At 38.5% G+C, this 20,452-nt stretch overlaps 2 protein-coding genes, 1 long non-coding RNA gene and 1 other non-coding gene across 5 annotated transcripts in view; 1 reads left to right on the forward strand and 3 right to left on the reverse strand.

Moving 5' to 3' along the window:
* The window catches only part of LOC101900615 (uncharacterized), a 3,275-nt gene extending 1,836 nt beyond the window's left edge, over positions 1-1,439 (reverse strand). The window contains exons 1-5 of one of the 2 annotated variants that reach the window (XR_002194900.2): positions 1,280-1,439; positions 1,038-1,095; positions 652-713; positions 404-455; positions 113-233 (exon numbers count right to left, since the gene is read on the reverse strand). This is a non-coding gene — a long non-coding RNA (uncharacterized LOC101900615). Of the gene's footprint in view, positions 1-112; positions 234-403; positions 456-651; positions 714-893; positions 1,096-1,279 lie in introns of both variants that reach the window. The other variant, XR_891639.3, reaches the window with a different exon arrangement.
* The window catches only part of LOC101887466 (gustatory and pheromone receptor 32a), a 27,740-nt gene extending 14,675 nt beyond the window's left edge, over positions 1-13,065 (forward strand). Inside the window, exons 2-4 of the mRNA XM_005186796.4 lie at positions 12,508-12,570; positions 12,632-12,721; positions 12,779-13,065. Coding sequence (XP_005186853.2) covers positions 12,508-12,570; positions 12,632-12,721; positions 12,779-12,925 — 300 coding nt within the window. The 3' untranslated portion in view covers positions 12,926-13,065. The remainder of the gene's footprint in view (positions 1-12,507; positions 12,571-12,631; positions 12,722-12,778) is intronic.
* On the reverse strand, positions 295-371 carry LOC131807110 (small nucleolar RNA Me28S-Cm2645). The gene has a single exon (XR_009344291.1). It is a non-coding gene; the product is annotated as a small nucleolar RNA Me28S-Cm2645 (small nucleolar RNA).
* On the reverse strand, positions 12,923-19,840 carry LOC101900334 (endoplasmic reticulum transmembrane helix translocase). Its single transcript, XM_005186785.4, has 8 exons — positions 18,675-19,840; positions 17,524-18,476; positions 16,507-17,464; positions 16,241-16,437; positions 13,976-14,118; positions 13,781-13,913; positions 13,578-13,721; positions 12,923-13,513 (listed from the first exon to the last, which is right to left on the reverse strand). Exons 1-8 carry the CDS (start codon positions 19,693-19,695, stop codon positions 13,394-13,396), a joined length of 3,669 nt encoding a protein of 1,222 aa, XP_005186842.2. The 5' UTR covers positions 19,696-19,840; the 3' UTR covers positions 12,923-13,393.
* Positions 19,841-20,452: the final 612 nt, after the last annotated feature.

Consider the following 20,452-nt stretch of genomic DNA (forward strand, 5'->3'; position numbering starts at 1 on the left):
AAGTTTCAGATGTCCCTATCAAAATTTTCATCATTACCAGGGCGAAAATAGCATACAGCCATTCTTGTTTAGAAAAAATATATTTTTTGTGTCGCACAGAGATCTCACTCACCTTGTGTTATATACATCAAGTCCAACACCAACACATTTCCACTTTGCATTTCTACGATCCAACGATTTGAATGCCAAGATTAAATCATGTTCGTGTGCCATCTTCAATCAACTACCTGAAACTAAGAAATTGATCAGTTTCAGTTGCATAATAATTAGTCAAAAATAGAGTAATAAAAAAAGAAATCAGAAGTTTTGTAAACATGATAAATCTGTCATTGTTAATCAGATGTCCCTATCAAATTTTTCATCACAAATCTCTAAATATATTTGCATTGCCGTAAAAACCTACCTCGTCCGATTTTGAGAAAAATTTTTACATCATCCCTTCCAGATCCATCCATCTGAAACGAAGAAATTTATGTCAATCTTCTTTTCAACGTTATCCATGAATAATGAATATACATTTTTGAGCACGTTATTCAGAATTTTATTAGAATATATGATAAATCTATCACGATAAATCAGATGTCCCTATCAGCAGTATCATCAAACAATGTGTACATATTGTGTTATGGGTTATATGGTTACATGACTTACATTATTTTATTTATTTTGCATATTATTAATTCAGGCCCAACAGTGTAATCGTCCAAGCATTCCTACGAAAAAAGTTAATTTTTGTTAGAACATTGTAATTGAAGCAATAATTTTAAATTGCAGCTGAGGATATCAGAAATAGTGGAACTATGATAAATCAGTCATGGTATATCAGATGTCCCTATCAAGCTTATCATCAAAGCACTTATAAACAATTCACTGCTACGAGTTAGAAATCTTACCCTGCCTTCCCACGACAAGCGCATTTGAGATGTGTTAAACAAATTTTTTATGTCCCTACGGTAAGCAACAGTTCCGACTTTTACTCAGCCCATTTTGGAACAAGAGTTGGTCTTTTCCAAGAAAATTTTTATTCAGCAAATTACCAATATTCCTGCTATTTTATAGCAATTCCTTGTCATGGAATTCCACCGGGACTACATTCTAAAAAAAAAGAAAATACATTTGAGACGTTGCTTATCTTATGTAGATCACAAATTAATTAAATTATCATTCAGATTTTTGGAACAATGATAAATCGTCATTGTATATCAGATGTCCCTATCAAAGTTATCATCAATAAATACATTTTTTTAAACACTCCTTGATTTGCTTTAAATTGTCTTACCATTTCCTCCATCGTTTAAAAAATTTAAAAAGCGTGTGAAAAAACACTTTAGCTTCATTTTTAATAAACGTAGCAAAGCACGTCCATAAATGTTATAAATGTAGAGAACGACATTAAATAAAACACGTGCCCGTTAGGAACTCGCAAGTCGACTATCGAATTTATAGTAAAAAAAACGAGACGATTAATCGATAATTTGCTGTCGACTTTTCTGTGATTTGATTTATAAAACTTGCTAGAAAATATTGAGGGTGGAAATACATAATGTGCATATTTGACTGGCTTAAGTCATCGGCTGGCTTCTTCGTAGATGAACAAAGGAGTTTAAGGACGTAGTTCGATTTTGGGCCTAGGCTCCTTTGTTAATTTCCGAAGAAGTCACCCGATAACTTAAGCCAGCCAGATAAACGCTTTATATATTCCCACCCTAACAGTACGTTTATATATATGAGGGTTAACCAACTGGATTTGGATTTAAATTGTCATATCCAATACTTTTACTTCAAATAAATCCTCTCAAAGTAGGTTAACCCTACAAAAAGTTCTAACGTAAACATGGCATAACATTTGTGACGTTTATATCAACTATTATATGAGAATTTTGTGTTTCAAAGTTACCGATTTATGGTTGTTATAAACGTAAGTATGGCATGATGTGATGCCACGTTCCTTATGTACAACCTCCTTTATCGCGGTGAACCTCATAGTGGTGTATTTACTGAATTCAGAAAATTCGTCATATGTACATAAAGAGGTAGAAGGTTTTTTTTACTGTTTTAAAGATGAGACACGCTTTTCTGAATGGCTTAAGGTGTGGGTACATAAGCAGCTTAAAGTCTTTGCATGACATGTTTTGTGACATATTATAAAGGGATTCCAGAGCCACACTTGAATCCTGCCGTCGTTTCCCCTTATAATTTTACTTTAATATGTCCAGCCATGATGCTAAGCTGCTTATGTACCTTCACTTTTAAGTCATCGGCTGGCTTCTTCGTAAACGAACAAAGGAGGGAAATTTTGGCTCCTAATTGGTACTTGTTTGCCGCACATTCCTTTGTTGTTTTACACACAATCCAGCCGATGACTTAAGCCAGTAAATAACTTGGTTCATGTGTTCTCGCTTTAAGGCGAGAATTCATGTAAAAGATACAACATCTCGCAACATTATTTATTTAAACTCACGTTCGAAATGATATGAAATACGTGCAAAACACTTTTTATGTTGTTCAACGTGTGTATATGTTTATCAACACGTAGTGCCAGAAATTGAAATTTTATTACGGATGGAAATGAAATCACATAGTCAAACTATTTTTCTTTCGAGTAAATTTTTATATGTTGACATGATATATGACATGTATTTTTCAACAATTTTTTCAAATTGCAATACTTTTTCATTCAAGATTTTCAATTCCAAAATCGGTTTGACAGTTCATTGTCCCAGCAGCTGTGTCGATGCAACTACCTGTATTCTTCTACCATGCTTAGTTCAACTTCAACTTATTCACCATACGCTCCATTGTTCTATTAAGAAGAAGCTAGCCGATGATTTAATGCGGCACAAAAAACTTTTTCTATGTGTTCCCCAAGGTAGATCTACCTTGGTGTTCCCTCTTTAAGTTTGTTGTTAAAAGTAGTAGTTATGCCCCATTTTATATCCACCTTAAATTAGTTCGATTTCAAAAATGTACAAAATGAAATTTGGATTACTGAATTGAAAATACGAAATGCATTTCCCAAAATGTTTAAAAAAAAACTTTCATATCATTCCCTTGAATGCATAGTTTTTGGCTGTAGGTGCAAATCTTGCAACACTTCAAGGAATTACTAGAAAATCCTGAAAAAACAACATCCCTTTCAAATTAAAATCAAAATATACATATTCATTAGAAAACATAAAAATACGACTATATCAACAAATTCGGTGTCGCTTTATTACCACGTTCTGTAAAATATAACAAGGATTTTTGCTATTATCAGAAAACAATTGCCCTGACCGGAAATTTTATAGTGGAAAAAGTGTAAAAATAATTTATACCCAAAAAGGGTAAAACACGTAATGTCGTATAGAATTTGACACTAATGCTCTGCTCCAGAACCTCCAAGAATCTACAATTTTTTGATATTAAAATAGGGAGATCGGCTATTGTTGCAACTCCAGGGTTTAGAAAACACTCACATAAATGTTTTCCAAAACAGCCTTGCGGTTGTGGTTTGTATTTCATTTCATTATATTTATATACCATCAACCTTGAAAAGGAGGGCATTTTAACTTTGTCTTTCCGGTTGTAACAGCCCTAATTATTCGTCGTAGACTCCACAAAGTATATAAGTGAGAGCGTGGTACAATGAATTCAAGGTAGGGCAGAACTACCATATGATTTTAATTTTTTTATTTTTCTGGCTTAATATGTCAACTTCATTTGTTTATGTGTGTGTATTCTTTTCAATAATAAAAAAATTGTTCAGAAAACATTCAAATTCGGGTGTTTTCAAAATGCTTATTACTCTTTAACATGATTTTTGATTTGATTTTTCGGTTTACAATTATTTATTCAAAATCAATGCAACAAGTTGTTTAGTTTGGTTTTGATTGGTCATTTGGTTTTTGACTCTGACATGGCAAACTAAACAGGTAGACCTCTATACTTGCAATTTTTTTATTTTCATGTCTTAATATGTCAACTTAATTTGTTTATTTGTGGGCATTCTTTTCAATATTAAAAAAAATTGTCCAGAAAGTATTCAAATTCGGGTGTTTTCAAAATGCTTATGCTTGTAAACAATATAATGAGCTGTCACTGGAATAAAACAGCTGTCGGACGAGCGGCTTTGAATGACAGCAGTCTGAGATTGGTTGCAGTTTTTTCATCTCACCCTGTATATATTCATAATCAGCATCAAATTCAAGTCAAGTCAATTTAAAGATGTCCGTCTGTTTGTCGAAATCACGATACAGTGCACATTATTTGACGTATAGCTTCAAAACACAACAATTTATATTGTGCCTAGGATGGTTGGCATTGAAAATGAGATATATCGGTCCAAGTGAAATTTGTAGTTCGTAATGGGTTCCAGCTCCGGTGGTGGAACATTGTACATATAAGTCCACGTTTTCGTATAGCCCCCATATGACGGTACCTCCCGATATTCGATATTTTCAATATTTTTGCAACATTTTCCATGGATTTGTGTAAAAAGTGGTATTTGTAGTTCATAATGGGTTCTAGCTCTGGTGACAGAACATTAAATGTCTAGGTTCACGTTTTCACATGGCGCACATGTAGCGGTACCCACTGATATTCTGTATTGATAATCCTATTCACATTAACCTACGTGTACGCGGAATAATTGTATGCACCGTTTTACTATTGTTACTACACTGTTTTTATTCATTTAAAATAATTCTTAAGTTCTACTTATGATAATTTTTCTTAACCTAGTCTAGCATAAAGTGTAAGAGAGAGAGAGAGAGAGAGAGAGAAATAGAGAGATGCAAATCTACACATGCCTGTGCACCATGCCGCCATAAATTCTAGGGGAGGTCATAAAATATGCGTAGCTATCTCACTTGTGGCAAGCAAACATGCTGCACTTCCTTATCAGTATGAGTTAAGAAGACATCCCATAATCTAACTCCACCATAACACATGCAGCAATTGAAAATTCTGTATTATTTATTCCTAACTCGAAGGTCTGCTCACCACATTTTCTTATCTTATTTAATGTGGACTGTATTAAGAAGATCCCAGTTTAACAAATCCCTCTCATCTACACTAGGTAGCCCCGCTATTCTCTTTTATTATAAAAACATGTTCACTTATCCGTGAACACTACGAAATTGTTTCAAGTTTGGTACTTAAGACTCGCAATAGATAACAATTCTCGTATTATAAAATTGTCTAAATTGGTTCCGGTTCTTGTATGGCGCCCACGGCCCAACCAATTTATTGGATTTTTGAAAAGTTTAACTAAATTATCTAAACGGCCTTACTGATTTAAAATGAAACGCGTTTGAATTCATATAAAAATGTTTTCTTTACCCAATCGTCGAGGGTATTTAAGGTTCGGTCCGCCTCTTCTACAAAGAAGCCAGTCAAAAAAAAAAAAACGTTTTATGTACCCTCACCTTCAATGTGTTTTACTTGTGTTCACATGCTGGTAGAGAAATATAGTTATTGTCATGGTACAATCAAGGAGGTAAAGTCATGCAAAAAAAAAAACCTCAACCAACTTCAGACTGCTGTCATTTCTAAGCCTCTCGTCCGACAGGTGTTAAAAATATTCCAGTGACAGCTCATTATATTGTTACGTTCATGGATTTTACTTAATCCCGTGTAGACGTTGTTTTATTTCCCAATACAGCTCGTACCAAATAAAACGCGGGTTCTTTCGGATTACGATTATTACAATGATTTTATTCACACAACTTTACTTTGCACTTTACTTTACTCGACGGTTTCAATTCGCGATCTGATTCACAACTGACTAACTGCCTTTCCATTTCCCCTATTTATATGAGCCTCGCCTGTCGCTACAGAAGTTTCTAGACGATCTGGTAACGCCTAGATTGCGAACAATCTACCAATGCAACGAACACATACAAACTTACATTGAGTGAACAATAACAACAACACATTAAGCGATCATCAATGATGACGTTTAACAAGAATTGTACGTCAGCAACAAAATAGAAAATGAAAGAGGAAATGGAAGGATGTAGAAAAAATCTATACAGTAGTTGTTGTTGTGAAGTTATTCAAATAAACTGCGTAGTAGAAATTTACGTTACAATTCAAATTCTTAAATTAACGGAATTCATCTAAATTAACTTAAATCTAAAGTTATATTCGTAACATTGCCCCCCGCTTAAGCCTGTTCGTCCCGAATAGGCACAGTTCCCGTTCCGTAGGGGGTCAGCCGCTCCAAATGTACAACTTTCATCTTCGACCTGGGACTGTCGCTCCTCTGGATGCGATAAACGACGTCATTTATTTTCGTGACAATCTTGTAGGGTCCTTCCCAGTGCGTTTGTAATTTGGGGCATAGTCCTTTCTTTCGTTGTGGGTTGAACAATAGTACCAGTTGCCCTTCTTGAAACCCATCGGTATTTGCCACTCGATCGTACCTTGCCTTCATGCGGTTGCTAACCATTTTTATTCGATGTCGGACTGCATCGTGGACTTTACTAAAAGAGTTTTGACTGTCTTCATCTTGGTTCACATCGTCGTTTGGGGTAGCACCGAATATCAAATCGCCAGGTAGCTTTAATTCATTTCCGAACAGAACTTTGGCTGGGGTCCGGGATGTGGAATCATGAATGGCCGATCTATAAGCCAGTAAAAACTTGGGAATATGCTCATCCCAGTCTCGTTGGCCACTGTCCACCACTTTCCGTAGATGTTCTTCCAGGGTGCGATTGAATCTTTCCACCATGCCATCTGATTGTGTATGTAGGGGCGTCGTTCTGGTTTTCTTGATTCCGTAGGAGTCACACATTTCCTTGAAGATCGCTGATTCAAAATTCCTCCCTTGATCGGAATGAACCTCAGATGGAACACCATAGCGACAAATCCAATTTCTGCTGAACACATCCACAATTGTCCTGGCTTCTTGATTTGGGATAGCATAAACCTCTGGCCATTTACTGAAGTAATCCATGACCACTAAGACATACCGGTTCCCAGAGTCGCTTGTTGGGAACGGTCCAGCTACATCCATTGCGATTCTTTCAAAAGGGGCTCCTGAATTATACTGCTGCATGTAGCCTCGACTCTTCCGTGTTGGACCTTTAGCTCTTATGCACCTTTCACAATTGGCGATCCAGTCGGCAATGGATTTTTGACAGCCGACCCAGTAGAATCTCTGCTTTACCTTTTCAGCGGTTTTTGCTATGCCAAGATGTCCTCCACTTGGCCCATCGTGAAACTCCGACAAGACATCTCTTATTTTGGAGTCTGGGACGACGATCAAGTTCCGGTGAGATTTACCGTCCTCACTTTCCCATTTGCGATACAGGCAACCATCTATTATAAGTAGACTGTCCCACTGGGCCCAATAGGATTTTAAAAGAGGGCTTTCGGAGGTAATTTCTTTGCGACTAGGTCGTTTGCCCGTTTCTATGGCCGAAATTACTTTGCCCAGAATGGGATCTCTTCGTTGTTCCGTCGACCAATCTTCACCCGACTCAAATTGCAATAGTCGGACATCAACGATATTCTCTTTATTCTCAGCCCTTGAGCAGTGCTTGCATTCTACTTTGCATGGCCGACGAGACAGGGCATCAGCATTACCGTGTTTTCCGCCTTTTCTGTGCTCGATTCTGAAGTCATAACTCTGGAGCCTCTCGATCCAACGGGCTAGTTGACCTTCCGGATTCTTAAACTGCAGCAACCATTGGAGAGCAGCGTGGTCGGTCCTCAGCAGGAAATGCTGGCCATATAGGTATTTGTGGAAGTGTTTAACGCACTCAAGGACAGCAAGCAGCTCTCTCCTCGTCACACAGTAATTCCTCTCAGGTTTCGACAATGTCCGGCTGTAGTACCCGATGACTTTTTCCTGTCCGTCGATTTCCTGGGAAAGGACGATGCCGCACGCACTTGCGTCTGTGTCCAGAACAAACTTACCGCCAGGTATAGGGTATGCCAAAATGGGGGCTCTGCATAGCATGTCTTTGAGCTTTCTGAATGCCTCCTCCTGGTCGTTGCCCCACTGAAACCTCTGGCCTTTTTGCGTCAAACGGTGTAGAAAGGCGGCGATGTTGGCAAAATTTTGGACAAATCGACGGTAGTATGTGCAGAGACCCAGAAAGCTTCGCAGCTCATGGAGATTTCGGGGCTGCGGCCAATCTCTGACGGCTTGAATTTTCTCCTTATCCGTCGATATGCCCTCCGGCGTCACGTGGTGCCCCAGGAACTTCACCTCTCGTTGGAAGAGACTGCACTTCTTTGGGTTCAGCTTGAGGCCTGAAGACGAAAGCTGCTGTAGAACATCCTTTAAGTTCTTGATGTGTTCGTCGAAGTTGCGTCCCATGACTATGATGTCATCCAGGTATATGAGGCACGACTTCCACTGCAGCCCTTTTAACACACGCTCCATCAGCCTTTCAAATGTAGCCGGGGCGTTGCAGAGTCCGAATGGCATGACATTGAACTGCCAGAGACCCCCATTTACGCCAAACGCTGTTTTCTCCTTATCTTTCTCGGCGATCTCTACTTGCCAGTACCCACTCTGCAGGTCGAGGGTGGAGAACCATGACGTCACGGCTAATGTGTCCAATGTGTCGTCGATTCTTGGGAGCGGATAGCTGTCTTTCTTGGTGACATCATTCAACTTTCTGTAGTCCACACAAAATCGGGTGCTTCCGTCTTTCTTCTTGACCAAGACCACTGGGGAGCACCATGGACTTGACGATGGTTCTATTACACCACTCTTTTCCATTTCACTTATCAGCTTCTGAACCTCGTCTCTTTTTGCCAGGGGAACACTTCTTGGAGGCTGTTTAATGGGTCTCGCGTCTGCTGTATTGATTTCATGCTTCACCACTGATGTTCTTCCTTGGTGCTCTTTTGTCAACGCAAAGGTAGAGGCATATTTCCATAATAGCTGCTTAGCCTTGTTCCTCTCGGAAGGTGATAATTGGTGTGTCCACTCTTTTATGTAGCCGTCGAGGTGCTTCTTCTCCATGGCAGCTGGCTTTTCGGTGCTAGTTTCCAAATTAACTACAGCTTCAGCTGGTGTGCATTGTCCAACATCGGAAAATTGGCAAATTTGCTCTTGCTTGTTTGACAGGTTCAAAACTCTAACAGGAATTAATCCGTCCTTGTTGCTTTTCACCAGGGCATTCGCTATTAGGATGTTACTGCTTCTGTTTTCTGCTGGTTCCACCACCCACAACTTCTCGGCTCCACAATCTCCATTCATTGGTACCCATATTATTGCTTCGGCACAGGGCGGTATTATCTCTGGATGGTCCGTGGTCAGACGTCTAATGGGTGTACTTTCATCGTAGCCCACGTTTAACGGAATTTCGACGTTAGACCAGGTCATCACACGTTCTTTCATATCCAGATTGATACCAAAGGCAATCATAAAATCTGCGCCTATTATCACTTCGTCTACGATATCGGCAACTATAAACTCGTAATTCTCCGATTTATTGGCAATAGTTAGTCTTAGGGTAATCTTGCCGTGTACTGCCGCGGGCTCCCCCGTTGCTGTGCGCAGTCTGACTCCATTAAGTTGCGTTATTTTTCCCTTTACCAGATCTGATCTTACGATGGACTTTGATGCGCCAGTATCTAACGTCAGAACTCGCTTATCACCATTGATGTACCCAGTTGTTGTTAGGTTGTGACTTTCCTGTTGTACTATTGCTATGGAGATTGTGGGGCCATCGTCGATGGGAGCCAGTTCATGCCCCGCTGGACTGGCTCGATTTCGTTTAACTGTGACTCATTGGTGGACTGTTGGGCCATTCTTCTACCATCTTTCGTTGGAGGTGGTGACGATGACCTGGATCGTTTGCGCTTAGCTCTGCATTCGCGCGCAATATGACCTGCTTTATCGCAGTTGTAGCATCTAACCCTGGGCTTAGTCATCCCAACTAACTTTGTCTCTTCTATTACCCGCCTCATGGCGTCTTCGATCGAGTTAACGAGAGATTTGGGTTCGCAACCTTCGGTCTCCAGTTGGCGAATCTTGTGGGTCTGGGGCTTAACAACTATTCTTGCCGTCTCTTGGGCAAGGGCAAACGACACAGTTTCGGAAAATGATGCTTTTGGTGACGCATATGTTGCATACTTAATCTCAGGGTCACGTATGCCATTCACAAGGTTTCGATTTTCATACGGTCCAGCAATGGGTGATCCTCTCCTGGATACGTCATTAGCACCAAACGTTCCACCTCAGCTGCAAAGTCTTGTAACGTCTCGTTTGCCCTCTGTACTCTTCCCCTTAATTCCATAAGGTAGATGTTTCGTTTATGTTCGCCACCGTACTTACGTTCCAGTGCAGCAATAACATCTTCATAGTTGTTTCTAGAAGCGACAGGAATACTCTGTATAACATCAGCAGCACTGCCCTTCAATGCCAGAAGTAGTGCAACCGCTTTGTCGCTGTCGTTCCACGAATTTCTGGAAGCCACTGTCTCGAACTGTAACTTGAAAACATTGAATGACGTAGAGCCGTCGAATACAGGAGGTTTGATTTTTAGTGTGTTATCAGGAACTCGCACCGGACCACCTTTGATTTCCAGTTCCGAAATTTTCTTCTCCAGATTTGTAACCCTATGGTCGTGGGACAGAAATTTCTCGTCAACCGACTGCACTTTCTTATCCAACTCTTTAATTTGGACCTCCACGGTTTCCACTCTCCTTCCAATAACTTCTGCAATGTACTCGAGTTTCTCGTTCGTTATTCTTGAATTTTCTTCGAACCTTCTGAAATTTTCCTCAAACATTTTGGCTAGCATTTCTCTGAAATCGTCACCCCTGGCAGCTACTGACGAGACTTCCCCACCGTTGGATTCGCCCATTTCCGATAAATCCACTTCATCCTTACTGTCAAACTCATATGTATCGATGTTCATACCACGGCGCTCGAACTCATCCAACAGACGTTTTTGTAGTTCAGCCTTGTTGCCAGTAGAGGACAATTCCAATTTATTAAGTTCCTTCTTCAAGTCTTCCACTCGTAGATCCTTAAACTTCATCGTAGTATTATCGTAATCTCACTTCCGACACCAATTGTTACGTTCTTGGATTTTACTTAATCCCGTGTAGACGTTGTTTTATTTCCCAATACAGCTCGTACCAAATAAAACGCGGGTTCTTTCGGATTACGATTATTACAATGATTTTATTCACACAACTTTACTTTGCACTTTACTTTACTCGACGGTTTCAATTCGCGATCTGATTCACAACTGACTAACTGCCTTTCCATTTCCCCTATTTATATGAGCCTCGCCTGTCGCTACAGAAGTTTCTAGACGATCTGGTAACGCCTAGATTGCGAACAATCTACCAATGCAACGAACACATACAAACTTACATTGAGTGAACAATAACAACAACACATACAAACTTACATTGAGTGAACAATAACAACAACACATACACAGGCGAGGGGGTAACAAAGAAAGAGGAATTAAGCGATCATCAATGATGACGTTTAACAAGAATTGTACGTCAGCAACAAAATAGAAAATGAAAGAGGAAATGGAAGGATGTAGAAAAATCTATACAGTAGTTGTTGTTGTGAAGTTATTCAAATAAACTGCGTAGTAGAAATTTACGTTACAATTCAAATTCTTAAATTAACGGAATTCATCTAAATTAACTTAAATCTAAAGTTATATTCGTAACAATATTGTTTACACATGTACAAAAGCATTTTGGTGACAATTTTCCAGAAAAAAGTTATTCGTGATAGAATTCAAACGTGAATTCAAATATGATCGACAATTTTTGCTTTCATTAAATAAAAATTAAAAAATAAAAATTATGGCGTTTGATTTTGTTGCAGTTTTTTTTTTATCTCACCCTGTATAGCAGTCATCATTTCGCACAGCAAACGTTTTTTGGCGATTCGTTCGCAAAAGATACAGCTCGGCTACTCACAGCCGAAGAATATTAAAGCAATCGTATTGTTTGTGTATTTCTGGCATTGAAATGTTTGTGATTTTGTTTGGAGTACAAAACGACCGAAAAAATTTAAAGTTTGTTACTTCGTGTGATCAGTACGTTATTCGTTTCGTTTTTTTTTTCGTCCGCTGATCAGGCATGCCACAAACTCCAACCGGAAAGGTTTGAATTCCGTATTTTACATCGATCGCTTTTGTTTTATCTTTTTAAGATTCCGATCGATTTGGTGAACTTCGAAAATCTCATTATTCAGTGTTAACATGGCAACATTAGAGTTATGAAAGAATGAGGAATCCAAACAAATCATATGATAAGAAAATACCTTAGAAGTGGAAATTATATTAATTCTGTAATTGAGGCGTAAAGTAATGAACACAATACTGAAATAATACGCCTGATAAGAGATTCTTCGGACGTCTTGTCCTACCCCAGCGCAGTTAGAGCATTTTAATAAAAAGATTAGTACTAGCTCGTGCTCGTGGTAATGATTAAAATGTTAATTAACATTTAAAAATACATCTAGCTGGCTTAGGAAAATTTAATTATTTAATTTTGAGAAAGTAATCGCATTTTACTTTTTAGGCAAATTTAACGTCGCAGATCCTGGCGCGGGTATACGAAAAATCAAAGGAATACCAAAATATTGTATGTATCCTGACATTTCACAAAAGTGATCAAATCTATGTACTCATCAAATGAATTTCAGGTTGATAAATTTCTAACAAAAAGCATAAAACAAGAAATGCAATTTACAGCATATGGCTTCTTTGTTATTGACAATTCGACTCTCTTTAAGGTAATATACATACCACAATTATTCTCCTATAACTAAAGAGTTTTATTATTTTCGTAGATTTTCTCTGCGGTTACAACTTATCTTGTCATACTAATACAGTTCAAACAGTTGGAAGAATCTAAATTGGACGATTCAGGAGGACAAACTACAACTACTACACCAGCACTTGCCTCTACAGCAGCAATGAATGAAACAATTCAATGAGCGAGACAAGACAAATAAATAGCATATATTTGTGTTCTTTATAAAGATGAATTATGTATGTCAGTAATTGAATGTAAGCTATGTACACCATTTCTTTGCTTCATTAAACAAAAATTGAATAAATAAATAATTCCCATTAATGAATTTGCTTAACGTACAAATGCTTCTTCTGTGTATGTGAGAAAATATCAGCGTATTGTGCCAGTGATGTTTTCTTCAATATTAAATGTGTTTTATTAACCTATTATTTTTCGACTCAATTTTAATTTAAAAGTATAACAAATGATTCTTTTCTGCATTAAAATACAAAACTAATACACATTCATATGTAACATAACCCATAAATCCATTAAAAATCTAAATTCCCAATAGAAGTATATTTATAATTTTTATATCATCACCGTTGTCAATCATTACTATTTGACTATTTAATGGGGGAAATGTAAATTCTTTGGGATGAACTGATATTCAAGAACTCAATATACTTGACTTTCTTCTAGTCTCGCCGAAGAGGAATGAACAAACTCTGTCGAGCACATACGCCACAATTGTGTCTGCTAACAGCACATATAATAGTATTTGGCGGAACTGCAAAAACAAATTGACATAAATTAAACGATCAACAACAACTGCGGCGTAGAATGAAACTTACCTCGCTGGGAAAATCAACGATTTCAAATGTGTTGGTGAGCTCAGGAGACAAACCCAAGGCCAACATGAAAACTAAACCAGTTGATATTAGAATTGAATACAGCAACAAACGATTCTCCCGTAAACTTTCCATGAAAGGATGGCCCTATGAACAATAAAGTCGTCAAGTCCAAAAACTACAGTCGTATAATAACTTCTATTTACCTTATAATTAACAGCAAATGTTGATACTTGTAATGCCAAGCAAATTATGTACACGGTACTATTTATAATATTTGGCTCGAACTTCTGTTTTTCCTCAGCATCCATATCAATGTAAAGTTTAACTTTGCCCTCTCTGAAATATCAGATTACATACAATCATAATAATAGGGACATTGACAATGACATTTTTCTTACCTTGGCGGTGCCCTGGCAGTAGATTCTTGTGTTAGATAATACAATGCTGTAAAGTGAACTGCAAATTGGCACAGAATGGTGGAAACTGTATATAAGTTGAAAATGTTTGGCAATGGTGCGGTCTTAGACAAGGTTTTCAAAGGCTAAAAAGAGTAAAAAATACATAGTTATTGGTTATTAACGTTGGTGCGAGAATACAATAAAAATTGGCACTGTCACTTTTTATGTGTTAAATAGACAAGTTCCTTTGTTTAAGAACATACAGAGTACAGAAATATTGGAATTTATCAGCGCATGCAATACGCATTTTTTATATTAAGCAGAAACTCCCTTCGAGAGTTATAGTGCGCACCAGCCAGACAGACAGACGGACACCGCGAGATCGACTCGAAATGACCATTTGGTTCAAGGAGACCTAGGGTCAAAACCCGTTATATCGATGAGACACGTATCAAATGATATACACACTCTCTAGCAATATGGCTGAGGGTATAAAAATAGCTGCATAGAACCAGCAAATGCAATGGACAAACAATTTCTACATCTAACACGACTAAACAAATCATTGTTATACATTATAAACAACAAGGGACCCAGAACTAAGCCTTGCGGTATCCCACAACTTACCGATAACACACATGAAGCGCAATTTTTACAAATCTTATAGGAATCCAAGGAGAACAGTAACGTCGAGAGCAGTAAATGATGTCTCAAATATTCAAGTATGAGACATATTTTCCAATCACCTACCATGGAAGAAAATCCCAACAGATTTTATGGACAGCAGATCTTGCTATTCTTTGAAAAGCAGCCAAGATATCACATTACAAGCAAAGCAAAACTAAACAAAACTTTGTACTGATTGGAACTCTTTTGAACCAACTTTTGTGAGTCTATAGAGGGAGTGAAATACTGTCTAAGGATCCCAAGTCCATAGACAGCATTCAGCTAGATGATGGTACTTGAACCTATAACGAGAGATGGCAGGTGGACTGACTCCGGTCTAGAGACTCTCAATCTATTAGCCACCACTAATCCTAAACCGCACAGATGCAACAACAGATCGACAGCTCGATCAACGAAATTGCCGTTCTACTGATGATTTACAGAATTTTAAGTATTCCCAAAATCAAGTGGGCTATTGACACTTTTAAACAGTTCAAATCATTTGGATCATATGGTATTATTACCGCCATGCTACAACATACATTGACGGTAATTGTGCCGATTGGAGTAGAGTAGGGGTGGCTGTTCATCTTTAAGATCTGTCTGCATCTATCGCACATTCCGGTACTGTGGAGGAAAGTCACCGTCACTTACATTCCCCAGTTATTCACTTCCTATTTTCTTCGGCCTCGATCAGCACTGCTCAACACGCCACGGAAGGCAAATCTGTTGAAACAGCGCACCATGACGTCGAGTTATATCGAGGAAAACTTGAATGGTTGCTTAACATTGGCAGCCCCTCTCGACTTGGAAGGGGCGTTTAACAATGTCACTCTTAAGTCCATTCGTATTTCAAACTGTAACAAAAGCCGTGGCATACGCTGACGACGTTCTTGGCAACGGCCTACGTGTGAACCCATCTACGCACTGCATATAATTAAATAGATATATATGGCGCTAGTCCGTGCGATTCTCACTTATGAAGCGTTCGTATGGTGATACTAATTGGGAAAACAACGTACAAGAGAAGCATTGATTAGGTTTAAACAGCTGCATCTCTATTGGTCACAGTTGCTTTCCGGAGTACAACGTAACAGCCAACCTTTCCTGTTGTATTTCAAAATTGTTTTTACTTATTTGTCAAATGTTCCTTTATACGACCTGTTCTTTTTCACCAAAAAAAAAAATAATAATAATAAAAAATCGAAGGAAAACAATTCTCTGTTTGTTTTGTGATCATTGAAGATTCAACCAATATTTTCTGTTCTCTAAATGAACTCATGATATTCATTTCTTTGAAGGGAATGGTCACATACATTATTCAGCTTTTGTCAAAAGCAAGCTCAATAAGTGTCAAACATTAGCAAGTTAATAAGAATCACACCCACTTTTTGCCTTTCCCAAAAATCATCAGAACAAAATAATGCAGACTATCAAAACATTTTCAACTAAGAACTCACCGAGTTATATAAATTGAAGAATCGTCCACACATTCAACTGTTTGTATCTTTTGTTATTGTTAAAGATTTAATCAGTTATATATTTTCCAAATGCAATGCTTGCAATAAGGAGCATGATTTTTATATAACATGTACTTACCTTAGATCTTGTTATAAATAAGAAACACGCAGCAATGAAAAGTCCCTGCAACGTAGCCTGCGTGTCACTGAATTTCACACCATCAATATAAAGTACAGATTGGCAGTAGGCTGATATAAGGGCGTTTAGGGCCAAGATTTTAAACATTTGCAAAGTTGTGACCAATGTACACCGACCTTGTTTTATGATATGATTGACTATAATTTAGGAAGAAGTGTTCATATGTTAATACAGATTTTTAGTAGGTATATCCCTCATTTACTTACCGCACATAATAGATGAAGATTTGCTTGTAAAAGGCGCAGCGATACTAGCATCTCCTAGTTTTACGACGGACACTTGATCTTCATCGATTTCACGCAAAACAGATTGGAGCCTTGCTTGTGTTTGAGCTAACTGTTCACGTCTCTGTTGCAGTGCACGATCTCTTGGCGAAAGAGGTTGTTGATTGTTCTGTCGAGTTCCTGCCCTTTCAACTCCAGCATTACGACCAACTGGTCTTTGATTAAATGGTGCTATTGTATTAGAGTTCTCTGAAGTAGCAATCGGAGCTGGAGCTCCAGGTGCAGTTGGCGAAGAACTTTTTTTAACAGGAGCATTACTGAGTAATGAAACACCAACATTGGCATGTTTAAGAGCGCCAACATCGTTTGTGCCATCACCACACATGAGAGTACAAAAACCCAGATGTTTAAGAGTGGTAATTACATACTCCTTCTGCTTGGGAGCAAAGCGAGCGCATACCGTAATGCGTGGCAGTATTTTCAACATCTTTTTGTATTCAAAGTCCTTCAAGTACTGCAAACCTTCTCCGGTTATGCATAAATCATGCTCAGCCAACGTCGCCTTCAAATCGCCTGATAAATCAAAGACACTTTCACCGCCAATGGATTCCCATTGCCAAGTACCCTTTTGTTTTTTAGATTGTGATAATATCAGGAGCTTTTTCCGCGTAAAACGCAACTCTTTGGCAACATGGCAAGCGGTTAAAGGATTGTCACCGGTGATCATAACTACTTTATGTGATGCTTCAATAAGTTCCTTAATGACACTCTTAGAGTCCGGTTTCATGGGACAAGAGATGATGACAAATCCGGCAAATGTCAAATCACACTCTACATCTTCCCGCTTTAGTTCACGAACTTGCTGTGAGCTTAGTGTACCAAAATCTTTAATGCCTAAAGCCAAAACTCGGGCTCCACGTCGAGAATATTCCAAGAAAGTCTAAAAGGAAAAAATGAGTGAAAATAACTTCTAGTCTTCGAGTTCCGCTATTAACATACCTTTTCATAATTTTTAGGCACTTCCTTTAGCATTTTCATCAAAACTTCAGGTGCTCCCTTTACGGTACCAATGTAATGTACATCATTGCTAAACTGACCGAGGTGACCTGCTAGAACAGACATACGCTTGAGAGCTGATGAAAAATAGAAGCGTTGATATATACGCAATGGCTTTAGTTTTCCACGTTTTGGAATTACACTTTCTTGTTTGGTCAAATTCCAATCCACCGCTGTCAACGTTGCCTTCTCCAGTGGGTCTCCAACCAACCCATCATCCAACATCACCAGCGAATGACATGTGGCCAAGACCTGTATTGTATTTTCCTCTGCTTTTTCCATCGATACAATTGCACCATCATCTGTGAGTCCCGCAACACCCTCGACCATTAAGTTGTCCGATGTTAGAGTACCGGTTTTGTCAAAACAACAAATTTGAACTTTACCGGCAAATGGAATACGGAATGGTTCTGTGCAGAATACAAACAATTTCGACAGTTGCATCAAGGAAGTATTCACAGCCAAGGTTAATTCAATTGGTAGGTCGGGTGGTATGATTGAGGTTAAAATGAGGGTGCATTCCAAAAACAATTTGTAACGGTTTCTTTCGGGATCTTCGCTGCCCTTAATCCAGACATATACTGCGGCAGCAATTGCGAATATCATTAGAAATACAATAAAAGCAAATGTTTCCAAGTTGTTTTCCGTTACACGTTTAACGCCAAATAATATTGTACGGAGCAGTTTTCCTTGAGATGTGCTGAACCCATTGCGTATCACATAGCCAATGCAACCACCATCGGGAGCTCTCATTGCATCTTTAGTTGGTGGTGTATGCTGTACAACTTTGGTACCACCAAATAGCACAAACAACTTTCCATCGCCCTCAACATCAAGCTCTGTATTTAAATTGTCAAGAGACTCCAATGATTCCTTCATTTGTGGCACAGATTCGCCTGAAAAACAACACATATTTAAATATAAAATGCAATTTTAGACTTTACTAGTCCATTAAGAGAGAGTTTAAATTTATTGTGGCAGTAGAGCGTTCTTTTAAAGGCAAATGTTAGACTATCGGGATCACTGTTTTATATACATTTTATGGAGTAATAATATAAAATAAAATGACATTATGTTCACAAGCAAATACATACCAGTTAGCATGCTTTCGTCCACGATACAACTTCCGCGTAGCAGTACTAAATCACAAGGCACTAAATTCTCATTTTGAGATCGTGTGATGGAAACCAAATCACCAGGAAGCAAATGATTCGATGGTAGCATTTTCCACTTATTGTATCGATACACATTTAGTGTGTACGGTTTGTTTCCCATTCTACGGATTTCGGACATATTACGCAATTGTTGCTGGACCAGGGTGCATTCAAATACAATTAACATGAACAATGTAAATAGCGAGTAGTACCAGTATTCATCTAAACACCACAGACCAACCGAAAATATTTGGAACACGAAGAATGGCGCAGTTGCTCTTTCAATGAAAAGATCAAAGAATTCCGGCACAACCATTTCCATGTCATTTCTGCCGTACGTTTGTTCAGCCAATGTTATGGACGAATCGGTCTCTAGGCCACGTGACTTGGCGTAGTGACTCAGCAGTTCATTGACTGGAAATTCTATTCCTCTGAAAGTGGCTTTATCTTCGTCCCAAATATACTTGGTTTTTTGAAAGTAAAAATAGAATACCTCACGGTCGTCTTCATACTTGGCGCTCTTTATCGCCACAAATTCTGACGAACCGTTGTTGGCTGTAGGTACTACTTTGGCCAGTACACCCGCCTTTGGCACTTTGACTTTACGACAATTTAGGAATGCCAACACATGTACGCTCCAATAACAACACAGCAAAGTTAGAATATGTACAAATGCAATAGCGGCCACTGAAACCAAACCGGCTTCATAGTGCTCCTCGATGCCGTATACTGCAATCCATAAATAAAATGCCCCAAAATACAGTGGAACAAACGGCAATATAAGTCCGCTCAAAAATAGGGGGTTGCGGACATACAGTCCAACGTACTGGACCAAGTCATCCACGCTGCCACTGGGGTGAACACTAGTAGTTTTCTGAGAGACAAGCTCATTTTGTCTTCCCTCGCTCAGTTCCTCCAACTGTCGGTGTTCCGCCCTTGTTTCGTTTTTGCGACCACTCATTGTAATGGATGTTGAACTACTTTCTATTTCTTCATTTAATAAATTACAGCTTTTTTCGAATGCTCCAACGAGATGTGTCCAATTTGCAAATATTTTTTACTAGAATGACATTTGCTGTGTGTGACGTGTCTCTTCTTCTTCTTATGGCATAAGGTAAGTCGGATATCAATTTAGGGATACGCAGGCCGATTGTCGACTAATCGATAATTCCACTTTGCAGTCAAATCTGTTTCAATCCAATTAGTTATTAGTTGCGAAGCCACATTTTCGAAAGGCGACGAACATGTATTTTTTTTTGAAATGATCTGTCGGGATAGCATTCCGACTTAGTTGCAATTTGCAACATAACCTAGTCATGATTTGAATTGAAGAGATTTGAAGAACGTTTTAGCATAAATTAAGTGTAAAACGGATAAGATATCGATAACTGTAGGCTTATTTTGTAACTTTCAACTACTCTCGTTATTGTTAAATTTTCTTTTTTTATTGCAAACCAAAGTGAAAAGGTGCAATTCTGAAAAAAATGTGTCGAGTACACCACACTACCATACACTAATGAATGGAAGAAGGTGCCAACCGATGACTTTAGCCAGGCAAAAAAACGTTTTATGTATTCTCACCTTTATTAATATTTAACGGTTTTCGGAGTCGAGTGAATCAATCATGCAAATCACACAACTGATCATAGAATAATGAACTCATAGCTGAAGTACATTTAGGCAATCTTATTGTTTGTGGAAAGTTTGTGTATTCGTGT

The sequence above is a fragment of the Musca domestica genome, unplaced genomic scaffold (assembly GCF_030504385.1).
Source record: "Musca domestica strain aabys unplaced genomic scaffold, Musca_domestica.polishedcontigs.V.1.1 11, whole genome shotgun sequence".
NCBI lineage: Eukaryota > Metazoa > Arthropoda > Insecta > Diptera > Muscidae > Musca > Musca domestica.

Bases quoted from the DNA above. Each gene is read 5' to 3' on its own strand.
- LOC101900334 (XM_005186785.4), bottom strand. From the start codon at position 19,695: ATGAGTGGTCGCAAAAACGAAACAAGGGCGGAACACCGACAGTTGGAG. The intron at 18,477-18,674 runs GTATGTATTTGC...GTTGTTTTTCAG, and splicing joins GGACGAAAGCATGCTAACTG to GCGAATCTGTGCCACAAATG. The intron at 16,438-16,506 runs GTAAGTAAATGA...CCTAAATTATAG, and splicing joins ATCTTCATCTATTATGTGCG to TCAATCATATCATAAAACAA.